Raw genomic sequence first — 24,722 nt, forward strand, 5'->3', positions numbered from 1 at the left:
ATAAAAACTAGGAGAAGTTGAACAGAAGGGGTTTACTTAGCCTAGAACAGAGTGAGGGAGCTGGGGTAATGGTACGCTGAGCTTCAGGGTATGAAAGTCCTTTCATAAAGCAGCTGTATAGCCACTGGGAGCGGGGAAGGAAGGTGTCCTTTTAATATGGATCAAAGAAAAATTTGGATTCGTGTTGCAAAAATATTTTCTGTCTGTGGGGGAGATTAAACACAGGCAAAGCCAGTCCAGGTTCTTTACATCTCTGTGGTTTTATGTGTCCAAGATTTTAACTGTTTTATCGTCATGAGTTTCCAGCGCATAACAACTGATGATAACGCCATTGACATCTTGTCAGGCTGAAATCTTTAAAGCAGAATAACTTTGTTCTTACTGGCACAGTAAACCTATCAGTGGCTGATTAACGATATTATTTGCAAGGTATTCTGCTAGACTAATACAATTCATTTCTAATGTAGTGGTTCTCTTTAGGTGGGCATTTAAAGATGGGTTTGGGTTCTCTGTTGTTGTCCCTCTCAGTGCTAGTGAATTACACCGACATCCTTTCAAGTTGCTTTTCGCTATTTGGCAGGCTAAGTGAGGTGAGGTCCAGCGGCACCTAGATGGGAGACATCCAGGGAAAATGCCATTTGCTGCAAAAGGTGTCATAGTGCATTTAGTAAACATGGACTTCCCTTCTGGGTCAGCAAGGAGCAGTGCCAGAGCCATGGTCCCACCAGCTCCACACCGCCCAGTGCCCTTAGGGCACCCACAGGCTCTGCTTGGCCCCTGGGACTCCCCCAGCCCTATGTCAGCCCCCTGGGGCTCCCCCACCAGCCCTCCGGCACTCCCCCAGCCTGCTCCCAGCGCCATGTCATCCCCCCGGGGCTCCCCCAGCCTACCCAGGGCTCCCCATCAGCCCCCAAAGGCTCCCACAGCCCCCTGCCCACAGCCCCGCATCAGCCCCCTGGGGCTCCCACAGTCTGCCCACAGCCCAGGATCCCACACCGGCCCCCCAGGGCTCCCCCAGCCTGCCCATGGCCTCCCACCAGCCCCCCAGGGCTCCCCCAGCCTGCCCACAGCCCCGTGTCAGCCCCCAGGGCTCCCCCAGCCTGCCCGCTGCCCTCTGGGGCCATCAGCCAGGCTGGTCTCAAGGTGCCCAGCCCCCTCCCTGGCCACGAGCCCTGCCAAGCCAGGCCCATGTCCCATCCCTATCACCGTGGCCCTGTCGGGCAGCTGTGGCACCTGATCTTAGCCCCGGCTGGTGGAGTGACTTCCCAGCCTGATCCCAGACCTGCCTCATGGCCATGATGTTTCCTGGGCTCTTGGTTGGACCCGGCCACCATTTGCGGGTCGTGCTCAGCTCTTTGGGTGTCTGGGCAGCTCCTGGGCCCCATCCTGCCAGGTGACATGCAAGGTTGTAACCGCATGTGAGCACTTCAAGTTTTCCACCAAAAAAGGAGCATTATCTCCTGGGTCCCAGTCAGATTTCAGTCTGAGTGACTACGTTTGGGCTCCCCAAAGTACCTGATGGACCTGTGTTGTTGAAACGCATCTGTATGGGATCCACTTGGACAGGAATGAGGATTTATTTTTCTTTTGTTAGGCCTGTAATTTTGGTTTTCAGAGAACTAAGGCTGTTTTTATTTGTGGCCATGTGTGTGGATATGGGAGAGAAAGAGGTGTGCTGTGTAATGCCTACAGGAAAGTTTTGTCTGCTTTGTGGACACAAAGTTTTGGCACTTTTTCTTTAAGGATATCTGAATTTTTGCAAAAAGATGGAAAAGTTTGGTCTGTATTCCCTCATAGTTTTGAAGTAGCATACCTGTTTTCGACACTTGCTCCTTGCCAGGTGTCCCGTGCTCCTCCAGCTGGTGACACTTGTCTCTGGAAGCTCTGCTTGGTGGGAGTGGGTGGCCAGAGCCGACTCTCACAAATGTAGATAGGGGGAAGAACGTTGTGTGCCCTGAACTGTGGCCCTTGATGAGTTCAGCTAAACTTCTTGTGAAGGGTGGATGTTTTTTCCTTCTTTTTCACTGTCATCTTTCTGGAAATTTCAGGAAGAAAGATATATTGTAGTCTGGGAGGCAGGGGAAAGAAACCATGGGGAAGAACAGGAGACTTTGGAAAAACTAAAAGGGAAAAGAAAGGAAAGAGCCAAAGAATGGAGATTAATACAAGAGAAAGGTCAGAAAATAGGAGAAAGAGCATGAAGAAGTCTTGAATAATTTTTTGTCTGTATTCTAAGAATATGCCTGTTGCTGTATCCCCAGGAGGTTTATGCAGAGCCTTGTGGGGAAGCAGCAGTGAATTGCTCCTTTGGATGCTAAGTGTAAAATTAAAGCTGGCAGGGTCTCAGAGCACAAGACTGGGAAGCTAATCGCTGTTAATAACATTGATTTTCACAGATCTCTGGCATTATGTCAGGGTGGTTTTGAATCAGCACCTGGTTTCTTCTTCCCCTCTCCAAGCTAATGGCAGTGAAGCTTCTGGCTTTGGGATTGCAAATAAATGCCACTCTGTATCTTTTTTCTGTATAAATCTGTGGGTCTCTGAAACGTGGTTTCGCTCATTGCTCCTATGCATGTCTTTGTGAGACATCCAAGTATAATAGCTACCCAAAAAGTAGAAGGGTGGAAGGAATGTGCCTGTATTTTAAACTTGGATAACTGTGCTGCTGCTGCCTGTATTTATGGTGTTGAACAAAAGCACTATAGTCCTCTTGCTGCAGATGGCTGAGGACAATCAAATTGGATGTCATCTCTAAGCATGTGGAGGAAAAGAAGGTTACCAGGAGCAGTCAACATGGAGTCACCAAGGGGAAATCGTGCTTGACCAACCTAATAGCCTTGCATGATGGAATTGGCTGGGTAGATAAAGGGAGAACAGTGGATTTTGGCTTGACCTCAGCAAGGTTTTTGACCCTTTCTTCCATAACATCCTCACAGGTAACCTCAGGAAGTGCAGGTTAGACAAGCGGATGGTGAGGTGGATCAAAAAGTGGCTGAATGGCAGAGCTCAGAGGTTGTGATTAACAGCACCAAGTCTACCAGGAGGCCTGCAGTTAGTGGTGGTTGCCAGGGGTCCGGACAGTCTCTGGTCCTGTTTGACTATTCATCAATGACCTGGATGAAAGGACAGGTGCACTCTCAGCAAGGTTGACGATGATACAAAACCGGGAGCAGTGGCTGGTACCCCAGAGCCTGCGCTGCCATCCAGCCAGACCTGGGCAGGCTGGAGACTTGGGCAGAGAGGGACCTCATGGAGTTCAGCAGGGGCAAGTGTAAGGTCCTGCCCCTGGGGAGGAACAACCATGTGCACCAGTACGGGCTGGGGGGGACCGGCTGGGAGGCAGCTCTGCAGAAAAGGACCTGGGAGCTCTGGTGGGCAGCAAGTTGCCCACGAGCCAGCAGTGTGCCCTGGTGGCCAAGAAGGCCAGTGGGACCCTGGGGGGCATTAGGAGGACAGTGGCCAGCAGGTTGAGGGAGGTGATCCTGCCCCTCTGCTCTGCCCTGGGGAGGTGCATCTGGAGTGCTGTGTCCAGTGCCGGGCTCCCCAGTTTCAGAGAGACAGGGAGCTACTGGAGAGGGTCCGACAAAGTGCTACGAAGGCAATGAGGGGACTGGAGTGTCTGTGTTATAAGGAAAGGCTGAGGGAGCTGGGCCTGTTCAGCCTGGAGAAGAAAAGACTGAGAGGATGGGGCCAGGCTCTTTTCAGCGGTGCCCAGCGACAGGACAAGGGGCAACGGGCACAAACTGCAGCACAGGAGGTTCCGTCTGAAGATGAGGAAAGACTTCTGTGCTCTGAGGATGGCAGAGCACTGGGACAAGCTGCCCAGAGAGGCTGTGGAGGCTCCTTCTCTGGAGACATTCAAAACCCACCTGGACACGACTGTGCAGCCTGCTCTAGGAGAACCTGCTTTACTTTGTACTAGATGATCTCCAGAGGTCCCTGTCAACCCTGATCATTCCGTGAATGGATGCCACTATTCAGGCAGAAGTCACCAGCACAGGTGCCTAGGAGGCTGAGGTCGCCTAGTTGTTGCCAGGTTATATTCAACCCTGACCAGATTTGCTCTATGTGTTGCTCAGCTGTAGCAGGCCTTCCTCAAGTTTTGGGGACTCTTTGTCAGGACAAGGAGATAGGTTTTATTTGTATGACTGCTGCTAGGCAATAGCCTCCTCTGAAAGGGTATTTTCGTAGCTGCAGGGAATGGTGTGCTTGCGAGGAGATGTGTTGACAAAGCATCTAGATACTCCAGATGGTGAGGACTTGCAAGGTGAGAATGAAATCTATGTTTTTAAAAGATGTCAAGCGCATTGGTGGTCTGAGCTGGGCTGGGCTCGTGTTAGCATAGAGCACATAAAAGAACACTCGTCAACTCCGATGGTTGTATGGGAGGCTGTTTCAACTATTTCAGGCTATTTAATTTTATCTTCTTGTTACAAGGATTCATTGCTCCCCAGTTGTAGCAGACTGGCCAGAGAAGGGACAGTAATACCTGATTTAGGCTACTGTGGGATGTCAGTTGAAACACTGTCTAGAATTTTGTGCCACCCTCAGCAGCAATGGGTGTTCTTCACGTCCTTTTTACATAAGCATATTTATGATGGTTGGGATTTCTTGTCTAAGGACAGTAATTTTCTGGCAGTGGGATCAGTAGAGCTAAAGGACACAAATTCTTTTTGAAGGGAAGAGACTCATTATTAACGAGACTCATTATTAACACACTTCTGATTTGTTGTCTTCTAGTGTCTACAGAAACACTCGTGTTTCCAAAGCACCTAAATGCACGGTACTGGGGAGAAGGAAGCAGCAGAGCTGGGGCTCTTGTTTTGGCTACTCCCACTCATAGTCCTGATGTCCTCCAACCCCCCCTTCTCACAGCTATTGAGGTGCTAGGGCAAGCAACTGTTTCATGCAAGGCACATCTGAGCTGAAGGCATCAAAGGAGCCATTTCATGCTTGGCTGCATTTTCTAATACAATCCACAGAAAGAGAGAGGAAAGAGAGTGAGGAGAGTTTGTGTGTACATACGCATTGCCTTTGAGTGTATGTATAATATACAGTACATTTAGTTCCAGCTTGCAGCTGTGGGTGGCGTGTAAGAGGTGCAGACGTGAGGGAGAAGAAAATCGTGCTTTTGAGAAGAGGAAACCATACCCCCACCTTGAGAAAGCAGCTTTCTTTCCTTCTGTTTTTCTTGGCCAAGCAGAGATGTGAGTCCCCAGGGCAGCACTGACAGCTGGTACCCAGAAGGTGTATGTATGGCTGAGTGGGTGTTGTGTGTACAGACCATGGAAGTCTGTGGGGAGCGCAGCTAAGAAAACTGGTGAGTAGGGATGCTGTTCACAGCCTTCTTATTTTAATCGTGCTCCCAGAGAAGTTTTCCTCTTAATGGATTTTTATGTCCTATGACCAGAGGGGTGCTGCATACCAGCACTTAGTGCGGTGGGTGGCTGCACCGACACAACCACAGTGATCCCCACCAAACATTTTGTAACCAAATACACATCTCCCTTGTCACTTTATCAGCTTGACACTTATATCCTTATTTATCATCTCATTTGTGTATTTCTTACTGATGTTTTGTTACTGGTCATTGTGGAGCCAGCCATGGGTCCTTTCCAGCACGGACATGGAGCTGTTCCTCAGTTTCCCATCCATCTACCCTACTCTAACATTTAGGCATTGAGAGGATGTAAGGATTGGCTCTGCCAAGCTTGCTGTTCCCTTCTAGAAGTTCTGCTCCTGTCAGCATGAGTGGCCTGGCTGGGAAATGTTTGATAAAGGGGTGAAACATGAGAAAACATCTAGATTCCAAATACATGTGGTTGCTGTCGGTTAAATTAGATGGGGTGGGGTGTGTGTGTGTGTGTGTTTGTTTTACAACATGGGAATCCCTACCATTTGAGAAAACTGTCTAAACTGGATGAGGCAGTGGTAAGAGTTCTTTATGGAGCAATCCTTCCCCTTCCTGGGGAGCTGAACTGGTCTTTTTTCTTCTAACCTCTGAGATTTTTATATGTAGTTTTGTGGTAAGTCCTACATGGAACGATCTCTACAGCTCTGCCTTTGGTAGGGGTTGGCTGCGGGCACAAGGGATGCTCCAATTCATACATTAAAATATTTATGTAGATTTGTAAATTTTGTGGCTAAAAATGCTTTGGAGTGTATTCCCGGACTGAAACAATGATTAGCGTGCTGTAGTGTTTGCTGCAGTTCTATCACAAGACTTTAATTCTGCCCCTTTAGAGAAGAATGTCACTTTCTGCAGGCAGGATCCTGAACAAATAGAAAATGTTAAGTTCTGTAACTCCTTTCCTCAGCTGAACTTTCCATTTTCTCTGACAACCTCAGAGAAGATAGAAAAATATAATTTCTTTCCTTGCTGTTTTTTACTTTTTCCTCCTCTTGACTTTCATTGTGCTTTTTCCTTCTGACTTTTCCTGTTTGAGTGACACTTAAATTTACAGTGGAGTTTGTTTGTTCCTTCCTTCATTTACATTTCAGTGTCATTGGTTCTGTCAGCAGAGCTCTACTAACATTAGTTGTTAGTAAGGAGGGGAAAAATATGAAACCACAAAACAGCACAAATCTGATGTAGAAAAGACCTTTTAAGAAACGTGCTTCAGACAGTTTTTGTTTTTCTTTAAAGTGCTAGCAATGGAATGAAATTTCTCTCTAAATAAGCAACAGCTCTTAAGAGTACCAGAAATAGGAACTCTGAGCCTTCAAAGGCAGGACTAAATGCTCTAGTAGAAGTGTCGTAGGCATTATTTAAAGTAGTCGTTACAGCTAGTGCTGGGGAAGGCTGGACTAATGGAGGAGATGGCATTTTCTGGAAGATGTGAAAACCGGAGCCTTTGCCAGCTCATTATCAAAAAAGGGCCCTGTGCTAACACACTCATCCGTGGGGATTGTCTCCATGGGTACTACTGCCTCCAGCTGTAGTGGGTACCGTGCCTTTATGTTTGCTGCTCGTACTTGCCACATGGGGTTGCTGGATGCAGTTCAACACTTGCTGTGTTTTTCTCCAGTTACGTACATTTCTGTGGCAAGCAGTATGGTTTCTGTAACACAGTGCTCTACCAGAGATGTCGGGGTTCTTTCAGAAGCGATCGCACAGAGGCATAACTTTTCATTTTTTGCAATTGTTTGCTGATTCTTTGCAGAGGCCTCTATATTGAGCTATGATGGCAGCATGTACATGAAGATCATCATGCCTATGGTCATGCATACAGAAGCAGAAGACGTGTCCTTCCGTTTCATGTCCCAGCGTGCTTATGGGCTGTTGATGGCAACAACCTCACGAGACTCTGCTGACACTCTGCGCCTGGAGCTGGATGGAGGCCGTGTCAAACTTATGGTCAATTTAGGTATCGTATAAAAACCTTCCACTGCCCCTTCACTATTAGTTTGGGCTTGTGATTAATGTTTTTTTAATAATTTTGTTTAATTTTTGTTGGTTTGATTGGATTGGACTGATTTCTAAAATAACTGCTGAGACTTTCATAATGATAATCTCTTGCGGAGAGAAATTCTCTTCCGCATTGCTGCATGAAGATTTGCTGTCAGTTCTTCGTTATGGACAGTGTTGGTTTTTAAGTCTTTAAGTTTTTAAGTTTCCTTTCTTGGTCTGGGACTGGTGAGCTCTGTGTGAGACATGCTGCTTGGTCCATCTTTTGATCAGTTACATCCCTCATTCATCCAGCATCACTCAAAACAGTCAAAGCCAAATGTGGAAGGGAAGCAAAATGAATATGGTGGCAAGCAGAAGTCCTGTGAATCCCGTGCCCTTTACAGAATTTGGCAGCGTTTGATACAACTTTGTCTCTTTTACTAATTTGCTAATTATTTCCGTTTTCTAATTGTGTATGTTGCAGCCTTTAGGGCTTTCTATATCTAGTAAAAAAGCTTGGGGGTTTCTGATTGTATCTTGATTAAAATGAAGGTAGAAATAATAACAGTGCACACACACCCCATCCCAAAGGGTTGTGTTCTGTCTCCTTAGAGTTACACTTATCCAGAAAATAATAAAAAGAGATAATTAGAAATGAGTCCAACAATAACAACAATGAAAAAAAAAAATTGAGAGTTAATGTGCTATTAGATTAGCCTCAATCCATTTTCTTGCCAGTCTTTAAGTATTGTACTGAATGACAAATAGCCTTTTTAAAGAATGTAAATAAACAAGTTGAAGCTTTCTTTTGTTTTTCAGTGATGCAACTTGTTGCTTCATGTAAATCCAGGAATATAACTAAGAAGAGATTCTGATTCAAAGAGGCAGAGCTATCATGACAGTGAGAAATGTTAAAACTCTTCTAATATGTAGGGTACTCTATATGAAGATGTGTGCGTGGTCTGGAAAGCTTGTGTCAGCTTCCGGAATTCTAAGCCCCACTGGAATAAGCTTTTGCATTTTTTGAGCTAATAGTATCAGCATCTTTAAAACCCTGCTCTGCTGATGTCAGGAGCAAACCATGTAGTGGCTTTGTAGAGGGCAAAAAAGGTATTATGCACCTATACTGGTAGTAACGGTTCTTGCTTTTTAACTCCTCTCCTAGCTAGATATGGTAAGTTTATCAGGGTCTTGCTGCACCATAGATGTGATTGAGCGTGATTTTAGGGTTCTTCTTCCTTACCTGGGCAATATGTTGTCCAGCAGTCGTCCTCTAGAACTAACTTGCTTTTTGAAGTTGCTTCTAGTGTCTTTGGTTTTGAAGGTATGAGTCAGACCCTAGTATCTGCTTTTGGAATAAGCAACTGAAGAGAAGAAGATGCATTTAAATAAGTTCATAACTCTTAAAAGCAAAGATTCTCTATCTAAAGGGCTATGAAAACCTTTGCTTTTTATTTAAAAAGAAGAAGAAGAAGAAGAAAATGCAAGAGTTCTCATTTGGATTACATATTTGCTCTGTTTAGCTTGACTGAAGAAGTGTAAAGCCCTACTGAATGTCTAGCTACCATAGGAACAGTTGCTGCGCTATCCAGACTGACCTAGAGGACAGAGGGAATAGATCAACTTCAGCTATGACAGTAACTTCCCAAATAAAGAGAAACAACACTCTGATGATAGCCGTATCTGCCTATATTAACTTTAAGTGAAGGAAAATTTCATAGATCTGCAGGATTTCTCTGGAGAACAGCTCAAAAGAATTGCTGTTGAGCGTTCATACATGTTTAAAGAGAATCTTTCATAAAACTCCAGTGCACATATATGTATATATATGTGTGTGTGTGTCTGTCTGCATCTTCTGATCTGACACATTTGGTGCTAATAATCTGGCAAAATGAGATGTTTTTTTCCCCACCGTTTCCTTTCTTGGCAATTATTGCTAGCCATTTTCTTATCAGATGATATACTTAATCGCAGGAAGACTGGCAGTGTCACGCTTCTGTCGGAGAAGTGACGGGGCAGCTGAGTAATAGCTCAGTTCTACACTAACTCCTTGTAACTCAGAGCCAGTTCTTTTACCTTGCATGCCGTAGTTTCTCTCTTTGTTGAAGAGAGAATACTTCACAGCCCTCCAGGGATATGGTAGTGTTTTAGTAAGTGCTGCTTCTATCACCTTTGATACTACAGCATGAAAACTGCCAGACTTCATCAAAGATTATTATTTTTTCTTCTGAGAAATGTACCACTGGTTTGATTCTATTACATCTTCATCTTCCTTTAAAATCAGTGAGAACAGGGGGAATTGCTCCTTTTGGGTGTTCAGGGCTTCCTAGACTTAGATCACAAGTGAATACGAGGAGGTTATATTCAGATTATCCTGAATTACTTATAATTTTTTACAGTTTACTCTTTCCTTTCCATTTTTCTTTATATCATGCTGGCAGGCCACAAGGGAAAATACTGCCTGCCAGCATTGTATGCCTGATTGGCATTGGTCACTTGTAATATCGCTGGGGTCTGTTACTTAGCCTGGAGCTGGACTGCTCAACTCTTACTACCTGGCATCTAAAAGATGTGGCTAAAGAATTAGCATATGATCTACACATGTTTGGAAGGAGATCTGTCATTGATGGTTTAATACAGGGACATGTGTAAGCCATACCCTGTGTTAACTGAAGTTTTGTGTAGTTGCAGGGACCAAAGCAATGTATATGCCAGATTTGTCAGCTTTTCAGCTGGAAACTTTGTTGAGGTTGAATCTTCCCACAAAAGTGACTACAGGCTGCATCAGCGGAAACCTGTCACCACTCTCCTTCTATGCCCAACTGAATAGAAAGGTAGTTTAGACTGTTGGAACCTGGATTGAGCTTCATCTGTCCTCTCTTCAGATTTATAAAGCTGTCAGATATATTCCTTGAAACAGCCTTCTATCAAAATGGCAAAGTTACCTTGCTGTTAAAGAAACAGAATTGGAGGAGGAATGACGTTAACAGAGCCATTCATTTTCAGTTGTTTACTATAAGTCACATCTAACTCTTTAAGGAGACTGATCATAGCCAAAATGTCACAAATAAGAACCAAATCTTCATTATCTGATCCTGCCAAAATCCCCTTATCAGTGAGAAACAGTTAGCACCACCTCTGAAGACCTGAGTACGCTTGGTGTCAGCATCCTCCCAAGCGTGTAACCCATGGCAGACGTGTGTAAAAAAAGACTGTTTTGAGTGGTGAGTTATTTAATTGTGCTTTTCTTATAAGTCATTTAATACTATTAATAAGAGCTGCCTCTGTCTTCTCTTGTTTGATCTATTCCATTTGATTACTTCTTATCATTTGTGTGGTTATAAAGGTCTTTCCTATGTTGTTTTTTTTCTTTCTTTCTTTCTTTTTTTTTTTTTAAAAAAAAAAAAAATCTGTGTATTTCAGTTGTAAAGCTTTCCCATACCCCATCAGCCATGGTAAATCAAAAGATGGTATTCAACCCTTCAAAGGCCTGAAGCCTGCGGCCCGCACAGCAAACAGCCCTGAGAACAGAGCGCACAGAGCAGCCTGCAGGGGCTGGCATATCCCACCCACTTCCCCAGCACTCGGTGTCCAAACGGGGGATAGACACATCGGACAGCCGGCACGGGTGGGCACGGGCAGCTGGGTGCTTGCTGTAGAAGGTGGGAGGGAAAGGAAGAGCAGTGATGAACAATTACTTAAGAAAGGGAGGCGAGGAAGTTTTGTTTCAGACGTTTCTGTGTGTGTGCCGGAGGCACTGCAATCTGCATGTTGACAGCACAGTCTCACAGGGGTTTGTTTGTTGTGTGAAGATTAGAAGTCCAAATGTGATACAGATCTCACTTCTGTTGAGAGAAGGGCTCTGAAGAAATGGGTCTAGAGTGGAAGGAGAGAGAGAAATTAAGCAAATTGTGGCTTGGAATGTACTTGGGAATAATTTTTGATGCTGAGATGATGTGCAGAAAGGGAAAGAAATGGCTGGTCCAGTAGGGAGATCCATCTTCACATTATTCCTCCCATTGATGAGTGGGAGGGTTATAGTGTCACTGAATTTTATTAAAGTGTATTTCAGGTTTTGGTGACTGGAATAAATACTTCCTGCCTCCTGTTAATCGGAGCCAGGTCTGTTGTTCTTCTCACATGTCTTTTTGTAAGATATCTGCTCAAGGGTGTCAAAGACATCTTTGCCTCTCCAAAGTGCCAAGTTTCTTTTATCATTCCTGCATACAAACACAGCAGGCACATTTTTTATTTTTCTTTTTTGATGTATGTGAACTTTTATGCCAAATTTCCCTTTGTGCAAATCTTAACGCACAGACCTGCCTGCATATGCCCATGCGCAGTTTCTCAACAATAAATGTCTTTTCTATAATCAGTGCATACAAAAGCCCTTGATTTTTTAATATTTTATTTTTGTCATAGACATGCAAAGATATTTGTCAGCTGTTGGTTGCAGGTGGGTGCACAGTCTGACTGCATGCAAGTAGGGGAGAGGCAAGGAGCCACACTACAACATGGAGTAAGAGTGTGCACAGGACCTCAGCTGGTTTCCTCATAGGAGATAACCTAGTGTGAGCTTAGAAACAATCAGGCCTTGATACTCTTTCTTGTCCTAGGCTTGCCTTAAAGTGCTCTTCTACAACCACGTGTGGGTGCGCATCAAAAGGAACAAATACTTTGTCCTCACACAACAAAGGTGACTTCATTCCTGATTCAAGGGAAAAACAGCCTGGGGCTTTAGCACTATCAAATAAATATCACCCTTTTCAGGCACAAAGATACAAATGTTCAGAAACACAGACCTGATTCACAGAGACTTCTGTCTGCTGCTCAAGATATCTCCATTCAAATCCCTAGTGTTAGCTAATTATAGTGGAGCTGTTTAACCTTTTGTGAGGCTGGGGTCTTTGGCCCATTTTCCCGGTGATGTGCTCTGGAAAATCTTCCACCTGAACACTAAGGAAGCAGCTTCTGGTTTACATTAGGAATAATAATGAAAGAAAGTAACTGCAGAAGGTCTTTCCAGCTTATCCTGCTCCCCATGCAGTTATAGAGTTTTCACTTTACTGCTATCCTCCAGATTCCTCATCCGGTTGCTCAGCTGGCAGGTGACTGGATTTACAGCTGTTTAGGTATACTCATCTTCAAAAGCTAAAGCGAGGGACAACTTCTTTTCAGTCACAAATGCAGCCGTACCTAAATAAAGCAAATCTTACCAGTAGAAAGCTGGTAACGGAACTGAGAGCCCCAGCTGATGATTACCAGAAGCCTTATTGCCCTGGTACTGTGCAGGAGGAATCCCAAGAAGTTTTTTTTAATTATTCCTGAATTCCTCAGCTGCTGCTGTTTTGAGCACAAAGACGAGGCTAAACCTGCACCTTACTGCCAGGGAAAGCATCATTTGCTTTGGATTTGTAGTTTTATACGAGTTTAGAGGAAAATGGGTACTCTGCCTTTCTAAAAACAGATATAAATGTGAGAAAACACCTTCATATATTAACGATTAGAATTTTTTTTTTGGTTGCTTTGACAAGCTTCAGAATTAAGGAAATGAACAAAAAACCTGTGCATGTTCTTTGAAGGTAGCATGAAGAGTATGATGGTGCTGGTGTAGCAGCACAGGCAGATGCACTTGCCTAGGTGCCATGTGGGATCCCCACTGACCCAGCTGGACTAAGTCCAGTTCAGGGGCTGGTTCTTCTGGAGTGTGCTTGGCCGTTTCTGCCTGGCACCCCATTGCATGGCATTGCAAAGCCTTCGTGCTCGCACAGTCTGGGGATCTAATAGCACCATGGTAGTTGTCAGGGCAACCCCCTCAGTAACTTGGTCTCTTGTTGTCCTTTGAAATAGAAGTCTAGCAGCCAGGATAAGGGCTACACTGGTTTTCAGTTTGAAACATTGATCCCTTCACCTGGAGCAGTCAGTGACTCAGCCTGAGGGGAAGCCCTGGGGCACGTAGTTATTTCGGTATGGCTGCAAAAAGCCTAAAAGTGCAAAACTTCTCTGCAGACGCCTATAACACAACAGTGGGTTTACTTTCTAACTTTGATGACTGTTGCTAAGGACCAGCCATGTTTCTCTTTCTGGGACACTTACTGTTTATCCCATAAGAAATTCCCCTGTTGTTCCAGCTGTAACAACTCTCTTGATCTCACTTGCTTGCAGTGAGACCTGGGAGTCTCTCTCGCTCTTGCTCTCCATCAGGTCATAGAGGGAAGTTCCCCAGCATGTACTTCAGAGCTCCCCTTACCCCCCCCCACCCCCACCCCCCCAACTCCTATAAGGGATATAGCCACCACTGTACGGTGATCGTAGCAATTGCTCCAGGGCTGTTTGCTCCCACTTTTCTGTTGCGGTTGACGACACATGACAAACCTAATCGCACAAAACCAAACCCAGATTTTCTCAAGAGAAGTTCTGCTTGAAAACAGACTCTCTCTGACTATGCTGCTCCTGATTGGTGTGTCCCTGCTCATTACGGCTCTTTATTTAGAGACTCTTATTCCTTCCTCTTTCATTTTTTTTTTTTAATAATTGCATATAGTTTCAGCTGCTGAAATAATTTTCCTACATCTGCCTGAGTAAACATAAAATTGGTCCAGTTAAGCAGCAAACTGTTTTAGATCCCTCTGCCATTCTGTATAATCTCTCTTGCTAGGCCATATCTGTAATAAATACAGCCGTCCCTGCTGGTCAAAGCTTTAGTTGTCCAGAGTGGATATTCAGTAGCATGGTGCTGTTATACCTGGCCTTGATTTCCTGAGAGAAGGTCATCGTGGCCCAAAATACGTACTAGCACTGATATAGTTCTTGCCCATGTCAGACGCCACAGTAATGGGTGTTCACAAGGCTGTAAGTAGGCCTTTATGAAAGAAAGATCCTCTTCATGGGTCGTATCCTGAGATATGCTGAGCATTGGTGTGGTAAATGAGAGAAGCAGTGCTCAGAAGGCCTGTAGCTCAGGGTGTCCTACCTCAGCTTGTTTTCTCTGTGCAGACTCCTCGGTTGCCATTTATTAGATTGCACAGTCATAACTCTTATTTTTCTTTCTCTTTGTCCCTCCCTTGCCTATAACCTCTGAATGAAGCAGGGCTAGCAAAGGTTCCCAGATCTGCCACTTCACTGCCCATTTCATCTTCTCCCTGAACGTTATGAGCATCCCATTCAGTCTTACCGTTCAGACAGCAAGACGAGATCGGGCTCTGAGGAACTGGCAGGGCTGGGGACCTTTGAAAGAAAACTCCGTTCCCCCTGCCAAGCAAAAAAAACCCAACCAAAACCCAAACTATTCCCAACATCCAGAACTAGTTGAAATCTGGGCTGGGCGTTCGTGCGGTTAGCTGTTTGCAAGTGGCCATTTTATGATAGGACACAACTGGGCAGTACATTAACCCTTTCCTCGCCTGAATGGACAGCGTCAACTGTGTCTGTGCACATACTAAAAAGCGTTCTGGGCTGGTGTTGGGGGAATGAAAAGAGGGTCTGTCTTTGGGAGAGCTGGAAAGGGTTAAATATTGCACCAGCAAATCTCATAGGCTGATTTTACAGGTACTCTGTGTTGGACAGATGGTGTATTTATGCAATAACAATATAAATTAATTCAAAAGAAACCAAGTATAAAGGTTGACTTTGAGCTTCAAGCTTCTTAGAGAAATTGCTGAAGTACTTTAAAAAGCAAAATGACACTGGAGTATGACTTGCATTTTGAGGGAGATATTTTGTGCCTTAATTATCAATTTTTTTTATTGTAATTCACAACAGTTTATGGTCTGGAGTAGAAGATACTCTTAGATGCATAGGTTTCTATAAAAAGAAAATAACTTTCTGTGTCAATGTGTGGATATATATGTATATTGGTATATCTCTCTATACATATGTGTATATATATGTGTGTATATATATATATTTATGTAACAGATATTTGTGTAGAATATACTGTACATATACACCCACTCCTGAACTTGTACAGACTGTATATAAGTATAAAATGGCCACATCTCTTTGCGTGTGTCTGTCCCCGGAAGGGTGGACTGATTGTTTTTGGATGTCTGCAGCTGTTACCTTGAAGGATGCAATTTCATCTTTCATTTATTTTTCCCCATCTAGACTGTATCAGGATAAACTGTAACGCCAGTAAGTTTTCCCTCAAGTTTCATTTTGTTCTCTTTCTATATATATTAAAATAACTTTATTTTCTTTGCTGTTTTATAAGCTGTTTTTGTTTTATTTTCTTTCTTTTTCATTTCTTTAAAAAAATAATCTTCTGAAATTGAAGGGTTGGGTGGGATATGAAGCTGGGGGGAAGAAGGGAAGACCTTATGGTGATTGTATGTGAAAATTTTGTGTTAGGTTTCTCCAAGGAGGAGATGAACTGTTATTTCATAGCTTTACAGAAGAGCACCTGAGGAACCTGATGAGCTGATACTATATTTCACTGGTAACCTGTTGTCTTTATGAAAACTTTTAAAGAACCACATAAGAATAACAACAGGTACTGTATGCACTTCTCCACTACAAAAAAAAAAAAAAAAAAAAAAAAGGCATGCATATTTAAAAAAACAAATCAAAACAAAAAACCCCGCACCTCAAACTCTCGCTGTATTTAAGAATGGTGACAACTTAACCTGATAGTTATACAAAGACATTTTATTTGGGTATAGAAGAAGGAAAAAATAGATCTTAGATTTTGATTATATTATCAGTGTTATGTGATAACCTTTTATATAACATTTACCAGTCTTAGGTGCTAAATGCTCTTCGATAATAAATTCTAGCGGAATCTTTCGGTCACTGAAGATCCCTTTCAGTCTGTAAAACTAGGGGAGAATGCTTAAAAAATCTCTGTGAAAAATAATAGTGAAAGATCATATCCAATTCTATACTGGTTGGGGAAAGAAAATCTTTGCTATTTTACTTGGTAGAGTTAGTCCAAGTTGATGCAAGCCTCAAAGTGAAAAGCACTTACCAAAGAATGGAGCTGTTTAGCTCTCATGTGTGCTTTGAGACTTATCTTGCTTGAAACCAGATTCCTGAACTGACAGATTCTCTGTGTTAGTTTTTATGTGGAAAGATTTATGGAAGGCTAAACATCATTTTGGAGATGTTACAAGGGATTAAAAGGAAAGGATGGTCCATGTGTTTTCTAGAGGATGTGTTCTTTTTATTCACCCTCCATCCAATCTCGCAGGAAGGTGGAAAGAATTGCATTGCAGCCCCAAAAGCAAATATAGAGCTTTCTAGTAGCAGAGCCAATTGTAGCAGCACTGAGAGAATCTTACTGTAAAGCGGTTTCTTAACAGCTTTGCCACAGTTTTAGACTAAGAGTAGGTTTGTAGTGTTATGCAGCAGATGGCATTTTGGTTTTTTTTTCACCATGTATAATAGTTGCAAAATTTAAAAGGTGATTGCAAATAGAAAAAAAAAAAATAATACACACATAAGCAGATAAGATGAGCTCTCCCTCCTGGCTGCTGCCAGCTGATTGAGATCCTACTTGGCATGGAAGGGGAAGCAATTAGTCTCTTGATCTTGGGCAGTGGTCCCTGGGAGCCTATAGCCAGGGACAAGCCAAAAGCATTGGCTGATATGTGATTATTCCTCAGCTGTAAGCCCTGATAATGCTGTAGGAGCTTGATTGTGAGTTCACAACATTGAGAACTGCGGCCTTCTTCAGCCCTGTTGCAAGGTGGTGTGGGATTAGTCCTGTATGACTCAGTTTGACAGCTCTTGTTGAATTCCTTTTGCTCTTCGAAGTTTTAACGCTGTGTTTCAAGATAGAGTGGGTAATAGAAAAAAGTATCTTGAGTCTCTGCTAGCTGAGATTGCCAGTTTTTACCCAGCAGCGTTGAGGACATTTGCATAAAAATAGGATCTTTTGCTTCCTAAGGGTTCATATGCTCCTGCTGCTTAGCCACCTGTAAATCTAAACACTTGCACCATAGTTCTTGTTGATGCATGTCATCTGAGCAGTCATATCAGTTCCTCTGGTATTGGACAATAATCTGGTGGTGTTGTCATCATCTCCTACTTCTGATGACAGCTGGCTGTTAAAGACTTAGTTATGGAAGACTATTATCAGGTTTATCAGCTAAATTCTGGTAGCAAGGAGCAATGGTCTGGTTTTCATGCAAATCAAAATCTAGCAGTAATTGGGAGAAACATTCAAAAAAGAAAAAGAGAATCCTATCATCAGGGCAGTGGGAATACAGCCTGAATCCAGTGCATTTGTTACTTTCCCCATAAACACAAAAACATCTTGATTCATTTTGCTTCCATGCATTCAATAGTTGAGCCTGTTGCATTTTTAAATACAGACTTCCTCTGAAGGATATTTTTTTAATTATTATTTATTTTAAACCACTTTGGATTTTCCTATTCTATTTTTTATGATATGTTGCTGAAAATGAACAATCCTAGTGCCTCCAACAACTTGTTTTGTTGCTGCCTGTTGCAGTGACTTGGGTCATCTGTCCTGCTTTCTAGAATGGAACCTGCTGGAAACAGATTGATGAAACCCTGTATATTCTTGCATGAATAAAATATGGTTATGCAGAAGCAGATCAAATTCACTGTAAACATTCTTGCAGGTACATTGATATTTACTTGTGCAGACAGAGTTATTCACATATGAATGGGTCTTCCAGGGTCTGTTGAAATGAGAAGTGTTTCAGAGTAACTTGAGAAATGGGATTCACAATCAGTTGAGGAGTTTCAGGTCAAGCAGTCACCATTGCTAACTGAATAGAAGGGACCTGGTGCATGGTTTTTAAAGGTAAACAGAGCTGTACTTCTGGAGTCTTGTGGAACATGTAGGTTGAAGAGCCTACCATAGCAAGCACTGAAGCTCATGCTCTTTGAGAGAAGTCTAGTATATTGTCCCAGGTAAGCATTTTATTTTCAATATTCTTGCTCTTAATTTTAATTGAAAGGATTGAGGGATTTTTGCTTGCGTATCCTTGGATTGTCATATATCTGATGCAAAATACTGTTTTCCATCGCTTCATTTCTTCTTACCCTCTGTTTCTTATCATTGTCATATCTCACGGTTCTGAAACGGAAAACTGACATCGTTTCCAAGAATAAGAACAGTTTTTTTACTTTCTCTGTATTTAATACTTATCCTCTCCTTTCACTCTTGAAGATACCTAAACTGATCTTATCTGCTTCTGCACACTGATAAGAGTTTGAATTTAGAAGGACCCAACAGTGCTGTTGCTTGCACAGATGTAACTGGGTAGTAACTGTTTTCCTCTGAGTGTAGAATAAGCGCAACCAAAAGCAAGATCAGGATCCCAAAATGCACTGTGTGAAGGTGCATTGAGTGATTCCTCAACATGTAATGTAGACATAATGGATAGCACAATTTTGTTGGCTGGATTTATGGGGAAAATAGGTATAGTTTAATACTTATGTACATATATTTTGGGGTTTTAAATAGAGTTTCCTAAAGAAGAGTAGCTCTTTGGTCCATCTCCTCTAAACTGTTTCTTGAAATACATAGTTCATTTTAAAGAAAATTGAAGTTGTTGTGATAGTTTTATAGTTTGTGGCATAATAGCTGGTGCTCTGACTTTTTCTTCATTTTTTCAAAGATATCTAGTCCTTAATTTCCGTATTCCCTTTTCAGTGACCCCACTTCTTATCAGTCCAGATAGGCATATTTTTTAGCATTCTACCCAATATGAAGCGTGGAGGACAGGGCTGTGTGTGCTACAGATTCACCAGGTTTTGGAGGTGTCTTCACTTTGTGTTCTTTCTAGGATACTGCTTGTATTATTTTTCTTGGCCTAGTTCTCTCTTCTTCTCCCAAACCCATTATGTGGCTTGTCAATAGCCACGTAATTTGACACTGCCTTTATGTGAGGTTTGGTCTTCCAAAAGTAGCTGCCTTTGGGACAGTGAATACTTCTCTCTTACCACTTGTTATTTCATAATGAAGCCTTTTCTTCTCACTGTATCATGCCAGACAAGCCGTTACCTCTTTTCGTGTCACTTGTGAAGCCTCAGCAAATCCTGATCCTCTTCTCTCTGTGCTAAAAGCACAACTGAAAGAAGATGAAGAATCACAGTCTGATCACCACTAGTTGGTCCTGTGTCTCTGTGAGGCAGTTAGCATGTTGTTTCAGATCCAATTAATTTTGGACTGGTCTTTGACAACAGAAGACAGCTAGAACATGAGATTGGTTCTCCCTTCTCAGTTGCCATGCTTACTGTATTTAGTTCCTTAATTCAATGGAACATTAATGTTTTGTTTTAGTAAGTGCCACTGTAACAACATAAAATAGGAATATCTGATGTGTAACTCTCTGGGAAAGGTTTAGTGTTTTCTTTTTTTCCCTATCATCGTAAGTTAATAGGAAGCTGTGCTAACTCTAAGCTAATCAAAATGTTGTAAAACCAAGTGCGCTTAGTTGATTCCTAGTGATGTTGCTGTCATTTTAATAAAGCTTAACAGTACTCTAACATGAAAACATTATTTGGAAAGTGAAGAGGTATGATTAAACATACACATCATATTTGTGACTCTAGTATCTCCTAACTCCATTTAAACATAATAAGGAAGAAATTAATGCCTATGCAGCCTGAAAAGTGACAAGTCATTAGTATGTCATATTGTGGTGTTAAAAGCAAAGCTGATATCTATACAGCTGAGCTGAGAATGGTCTCACCTTTGAGCAGTCTCAGACTCAGGCTGCTGGTGTGGCCTCATGCTGCTGCTGCACTGCAATGCAGAAGAAAGGAAAGGAGCAAGCCTGTCTTTGGAAGACTGCTTCTTCTGCCAGGTGATGAAACAGCAGTCCTTCCAGGTACTTTGTCAGATGGTGAACTAAGAAGTCTGTTAGAGGAAAACATACTATGCTGGATCCAGCCAGTAGTGAGGCTGAAGATGTATTCCTGGCAGGCACTTTGCTAGTGATCACACACTTGCAGACATGAGTTCATTCCAGTCTCTGGCAGCGTGAACATATGGGCTCTCTGACCCGTGGTTTGGCTCCAGCTGCTGCACTCACACCCCTGTACACCCTCATGCACACAGAGGACTCCTCACCCAGGAAAAAGGAAGGAACTCAATAAGAAGACAGGACAGACTGCACTGATCAGGTGCAGGGCACAGCCAGGTAAGCATACTGACCAGTAAATATTTATATGTGACCAGCCCTTTTTATCCCCTTTCCCCTCTATTTTCCCACTCTTGTCTCTCCCAAAATCACCTAAACTCATCCCTTTTCCTGTCTTTGGTTTCTCCCCTGAACATTGCATAAGTCTGTCTGATCCCACGCTGCTTTTCCCCTGCATCACATATGTCCCACCCCAGGCAGCAACCCCCTTAATCCAAAAGGGGTGATCTCAAGAGCTGCTCTGGATGACTTATGGTGATGGAGTTTCACTCTTGGGCACTGGGGCTAATGGCTTTGCTGGGACAGCCCTGGGAGAGGCCCAGACAAGGTGTTCATTCCTCAGGAGTCCTTGATTTGTGTTCCCACCTGCCACTGTTCCCCAGTGCTCCTCTGGGCTCATGCAGATAAGTCTCTGGTGGGCTGATGGCCCCTGTGATGGGGTTGGACGTAATTCAGGATGATATCATTTGGGCTTCCCTCCTGCTATTGTCTCTCTGAGCTCCTTGTGGGTGTGCAGATGGGTTTTATCACATAAACCAACAAATTCCTTTTCCATATGGCTGCTACTGTAAAGTGAGTTATTTTGTCTCAGACTTGCTTGACTCAAGTCCACTCCAAGTCCCCAGTGGGGAAAAAATTCTCGACTTAAGTTCTCAACTCAGAGGTTGCTTGATACCCCTGCAAAGTAAAATAGTGCTCCTGAGCTTGTTTTAAAAAAGGAAGGGACAAAGTCCACAGAGTTATTACCACTTGCAATGGAGAGGACGAAACCCTTTGGGACTGGGTTGCATATGGACATCTTCCATCTATGTGAGAGGAAAAGGGTGAATGCATACAAGAAGCTGCTCTGCTTTGCTGCTGTCTAGACAATATGTCTTCTGTAGATTAGATTCTGTAATTAGTTGCCAGAACATCCACTTTGTTCTTTCGTTCAAAGAAAATTGGCACAAAACTGGAAACTCATGCTTTAGAATCTAGGAGGAAGTGAATATTTTATATGTGATTAATTTTGTCTGAGAACAACCCAGAGAGAGCATCTCTAATGAGACTTTGAATAGTGAAAAAGAAAAGCAAACACTAATCAGCACAAGCACTGCTTGCTGTGTTGGGTGCTATCTTATCAGTAAATTTAAGGCCAAATCAGTCAGCCGTAGGGCTCAGCAGATACTGCGTGAGGAGTGACTGGTAAAGAGACTCCAGTGATTTACATTCTTGGGTGCAGAACACTGGGTGTAATTAGCACAAGCTTTTCACAGTGTCTTTAATCCTCCTCATCCAGACAGTACTATGAAGATTAATGCTTTACTGTGGCATAATTAATTAATTTCTGCAATCCTAAACTGCAGTTTGTGATACCACAAGGTCCCTGCACCCCAGAATATTTCAGGGGCCATAAATCTGGGCTACAAATGCAAGTGCGTGTTTACTAGACTTCAGCCAGCCACAGCTCTTAGTTAGCAGCAGTTAGCCTTCATCTTCCAGCTAATGCTGTCACATCCTCTGAAACTCTAATCTTACTCTTCAGTTCTAGTCCTCGGGGAGAAACTTCAGCAGGTCTTCTAAGGTCATCACTTTGAAGAGATGGTACTGTTCAGAGCAGAGCTTGGTAGAACGCTTTCTGCAGTATTTTTACCTAAACTGCTGTGGTGAGAGCTAACGGGAGAGAAAACCAACCTTGGGAACTCGGCAATCACCTGCCGGGAATCAATGACCTACTTTTGGAAAATGGCTGTGCCAGCTTACTGGCTATTGTTCCCACCCCAGCAGCTTTTCTTGACTCCTCACCGCTTCTTGAAAAGTTGCCTGTGCTGGTAGGTTTTTATATATGGCATTTTCAATTCGTGTAGCCTCTGACCTCCTTCCATGGGATTATAATTAAAAATGAGAACTGTTTTGAAGGGAGCAGAATCAAAACAACCATATTGATCACCTTGTCACTCACTAAACTAGATACCCTTTAATTAATGTTAGATATTCCAATTAAATATTAGGATTCTGAATGCTATAACAAAGGTTATGAAATATGAAAAGATTGGGGGGGGGGGAGGGTGTGTTAATACTTTTTTTTAATTATTTATTTTTTTTGGCCAGAGGAGAAAGATGCTGTAGCTAAACTTTGGAGTAACCTAGGAAGAAGTTTGTGGGTTAACTTTTGAAGTCATGTGATGCTGGGTTTTGTTTTAATGAAATATTGAATTGACTAGTTGCTGGTCAGCCATGTTTTTCTCTTATCCATCAGTTGTTATAATATGAGTTTTCTTTCTCGTGTTTGTTTAGGGAGAACAGGATGTCTTGCTTTGTTTCCTGTTGCAATATTGGCAGGATCTCAGCCAGGATGTCTGCAAAAAAAAAAAAAAAAAAAAAAAAAAAAAGGCTTTGCTAGAAAAACTTGTACTTCTCAGTTTGTTATTTCAGCCACTTGCTTTGTATAAATTGATTTGTGTTTCTTTCAGCTCAGCTGTCATCACTTGCACTTTCCTCAGTGTTTTCCTTTAACCCCTGTAGGTGGCTAAGCTCTACACAGCTGCTGGCTAATTCTCCCCCAGCCTGTGTGTTATCAACATGGTTTTTCTCACAATTCCAAAACATAGCACCATACAGGCTGCTATGAACAAAATTAACTCACTCCCAGCCAGACCCAGTACACTCAAGAAGCAACTGTAGCCTTCAAAGTTTGTGGACATCATGCTATAGGGCTTAAAAAGGCAATGCTTTTGCTGCCTTCTAGTGAAATAGAGGGCCAAAGGTAGACTGGAACAGTGTCATTAATGGTGTCTAAGTGTATTGAGCATTTGGTGATTTGTTTTTCATTGATTTTGCTTTTTCTACGCAAGGCACTGAGTTTGAGGAAGCTTGCTGTGTGAATGGTAATATCAGGGACCTGTGTAGCAATACTAAATGTGTTGTTTCCAGGATTAAGACGTATCAGGCTGTTGACTGTCTTAAAATCCGACAACTTAATCAGGACATAAATACTGGATACTATTCCCAGGAGTGGTGAGAGGGTTTGATAATAACAGAGAAAAGTTTCTTCCTCACAGCGGGGAGACTTTTTCCGTCCTTACCAGCCCTCACACCACCCACCTGTTTCAGCAGTGACTGCTGCTGTCCTTCTACCACCATGACCCATCGTGTTGCCTATATTTTGTACTGCAAGGCTGGTTTCGCTGGCAAAAGGCACTGCTCCTAGAAAATTTGTCTCAGGGAGAAAAGAACTGAAATTACATGCAGGTGCTCGAGGGCTAGGGTAGAATTTGATTTTAAAAATATTCTTTGGTGCTTCTGTGCTTGAGTATTGGCCTCTGAAATGAGCTGGGGAAAGTCGAGCTGCAGGTTCACAGTCTGCCGCTGAAAGAAGCACCTTAGCTTGCTTAGCTTGCTTAGCACCAAAAAAAATATATTTACTGTTTGTGCACAGACAGAATGAGTCAGAATAAGAACACTTCTCCCAAAGAGAGTCTCACTTGTTGAGCTGGTGCACACTGATGTATGATGCATATGGCAAGCTTGCATTACTATGCTTCTCTGGAAAATAGTCCTTAGCAAACCTTTCAGCAGTGATATCTTCTTTCCTAATTCTTATCTTCTCTCAAGAAAAGCTGATTCTTGAGGTTTCAGGGCCAAGAAAACAGTTTCTGTCTTCTTGTCTCTCTTGTGCAAAGGGAATACAATGCATGAGAAGACTTGACACCATGAGGAACCTGGACGAGATGACACAGATGTGTTTGATCAGTGAGAATTCTTATATCATCATAAACCATTTTCTAGCTAGTGGAAAATGCAATATGCTGAACACTTTCATTCCGAATATGAAACGTTAGAAAGGCTGAGAGAAGTTCTCAAGTAATTTTCTGAGTTAAATATCTTTTTGATTCTTGTCACTTCAGCGGTTGCTATATTAAACAGTGTGTGCACACTTCATTATGGAAAAATAGCTTTTTCGTCTTGGTGGATATCACAGTATCCAGGTCTGATCATGAATTGGAGGTCAAATCACCAAGTACAGTTTTAATCATCTGAGGATATCTTATTATTTTTGTTTGCTCATGGATTTCAAGTAGACAATCGTGAGTAAGCCTGAAACAAACCAGGGAAGTTATTTTAATTAATTGTTAATGTAAGAGTAGGTTCAGGTAAGGGTTTAGTTATGTGTTAAGAAACTGTTAGTATGCTGACATAATGTGTATTGCTCTGTTCTGTTTTGGTGTGGTGGT

At 42.7% G+C, this 24,722-nt stretch overlaps 1 protein-coding gene across 34 annotated transcripts in view; it reads left to right on the forward strand.

Moving 5' to 3' along the window:
* The window catches only part of NRXN3 (neurexin 3), a 1,021,208-nt gene that overhangs the window by 348,190 nt on the left and 648,296 nt on the right, over positions 1–24,722 (forward strand). For 23 of the 34 annotated variants that reach the window (XM_040600857.1, XM_040600858.1, XM_040600879.1 and 20 more), the window contains 2 exons: positions 7,164–7,367; positions 15,497–15,523. In XM_040600857.1, coding sequence (XP_040456791.1) covers positions 7,164–7,367; positions 15,497–15,523 — 231 coding nt within the window. The remainder of the gene's footprint in view (positions 1–7,163; positions 7,368–15,496; positions 15,524–24,722) is intronic. The other 11 variants (XM_040600863.1, XM_040600870.1, XM_040600875.1 and 8 more) reach the window with 1 other exon arrangement.

The sequence above is a fragment of the Falco naumanni genome, chromosome 7 (assembly GCF_017639655.2).
Source record: "Falco naumanni isolate bFalNau1 chromosome 7, bFalNau1.pat, whole genome shotgun sequence".
Classification (NCBI taxonomy): Eukaryota; Metazoa; Chordata; class Aves; order Falconiformes; family Falconidae; genus Falco; species Falco naumanni.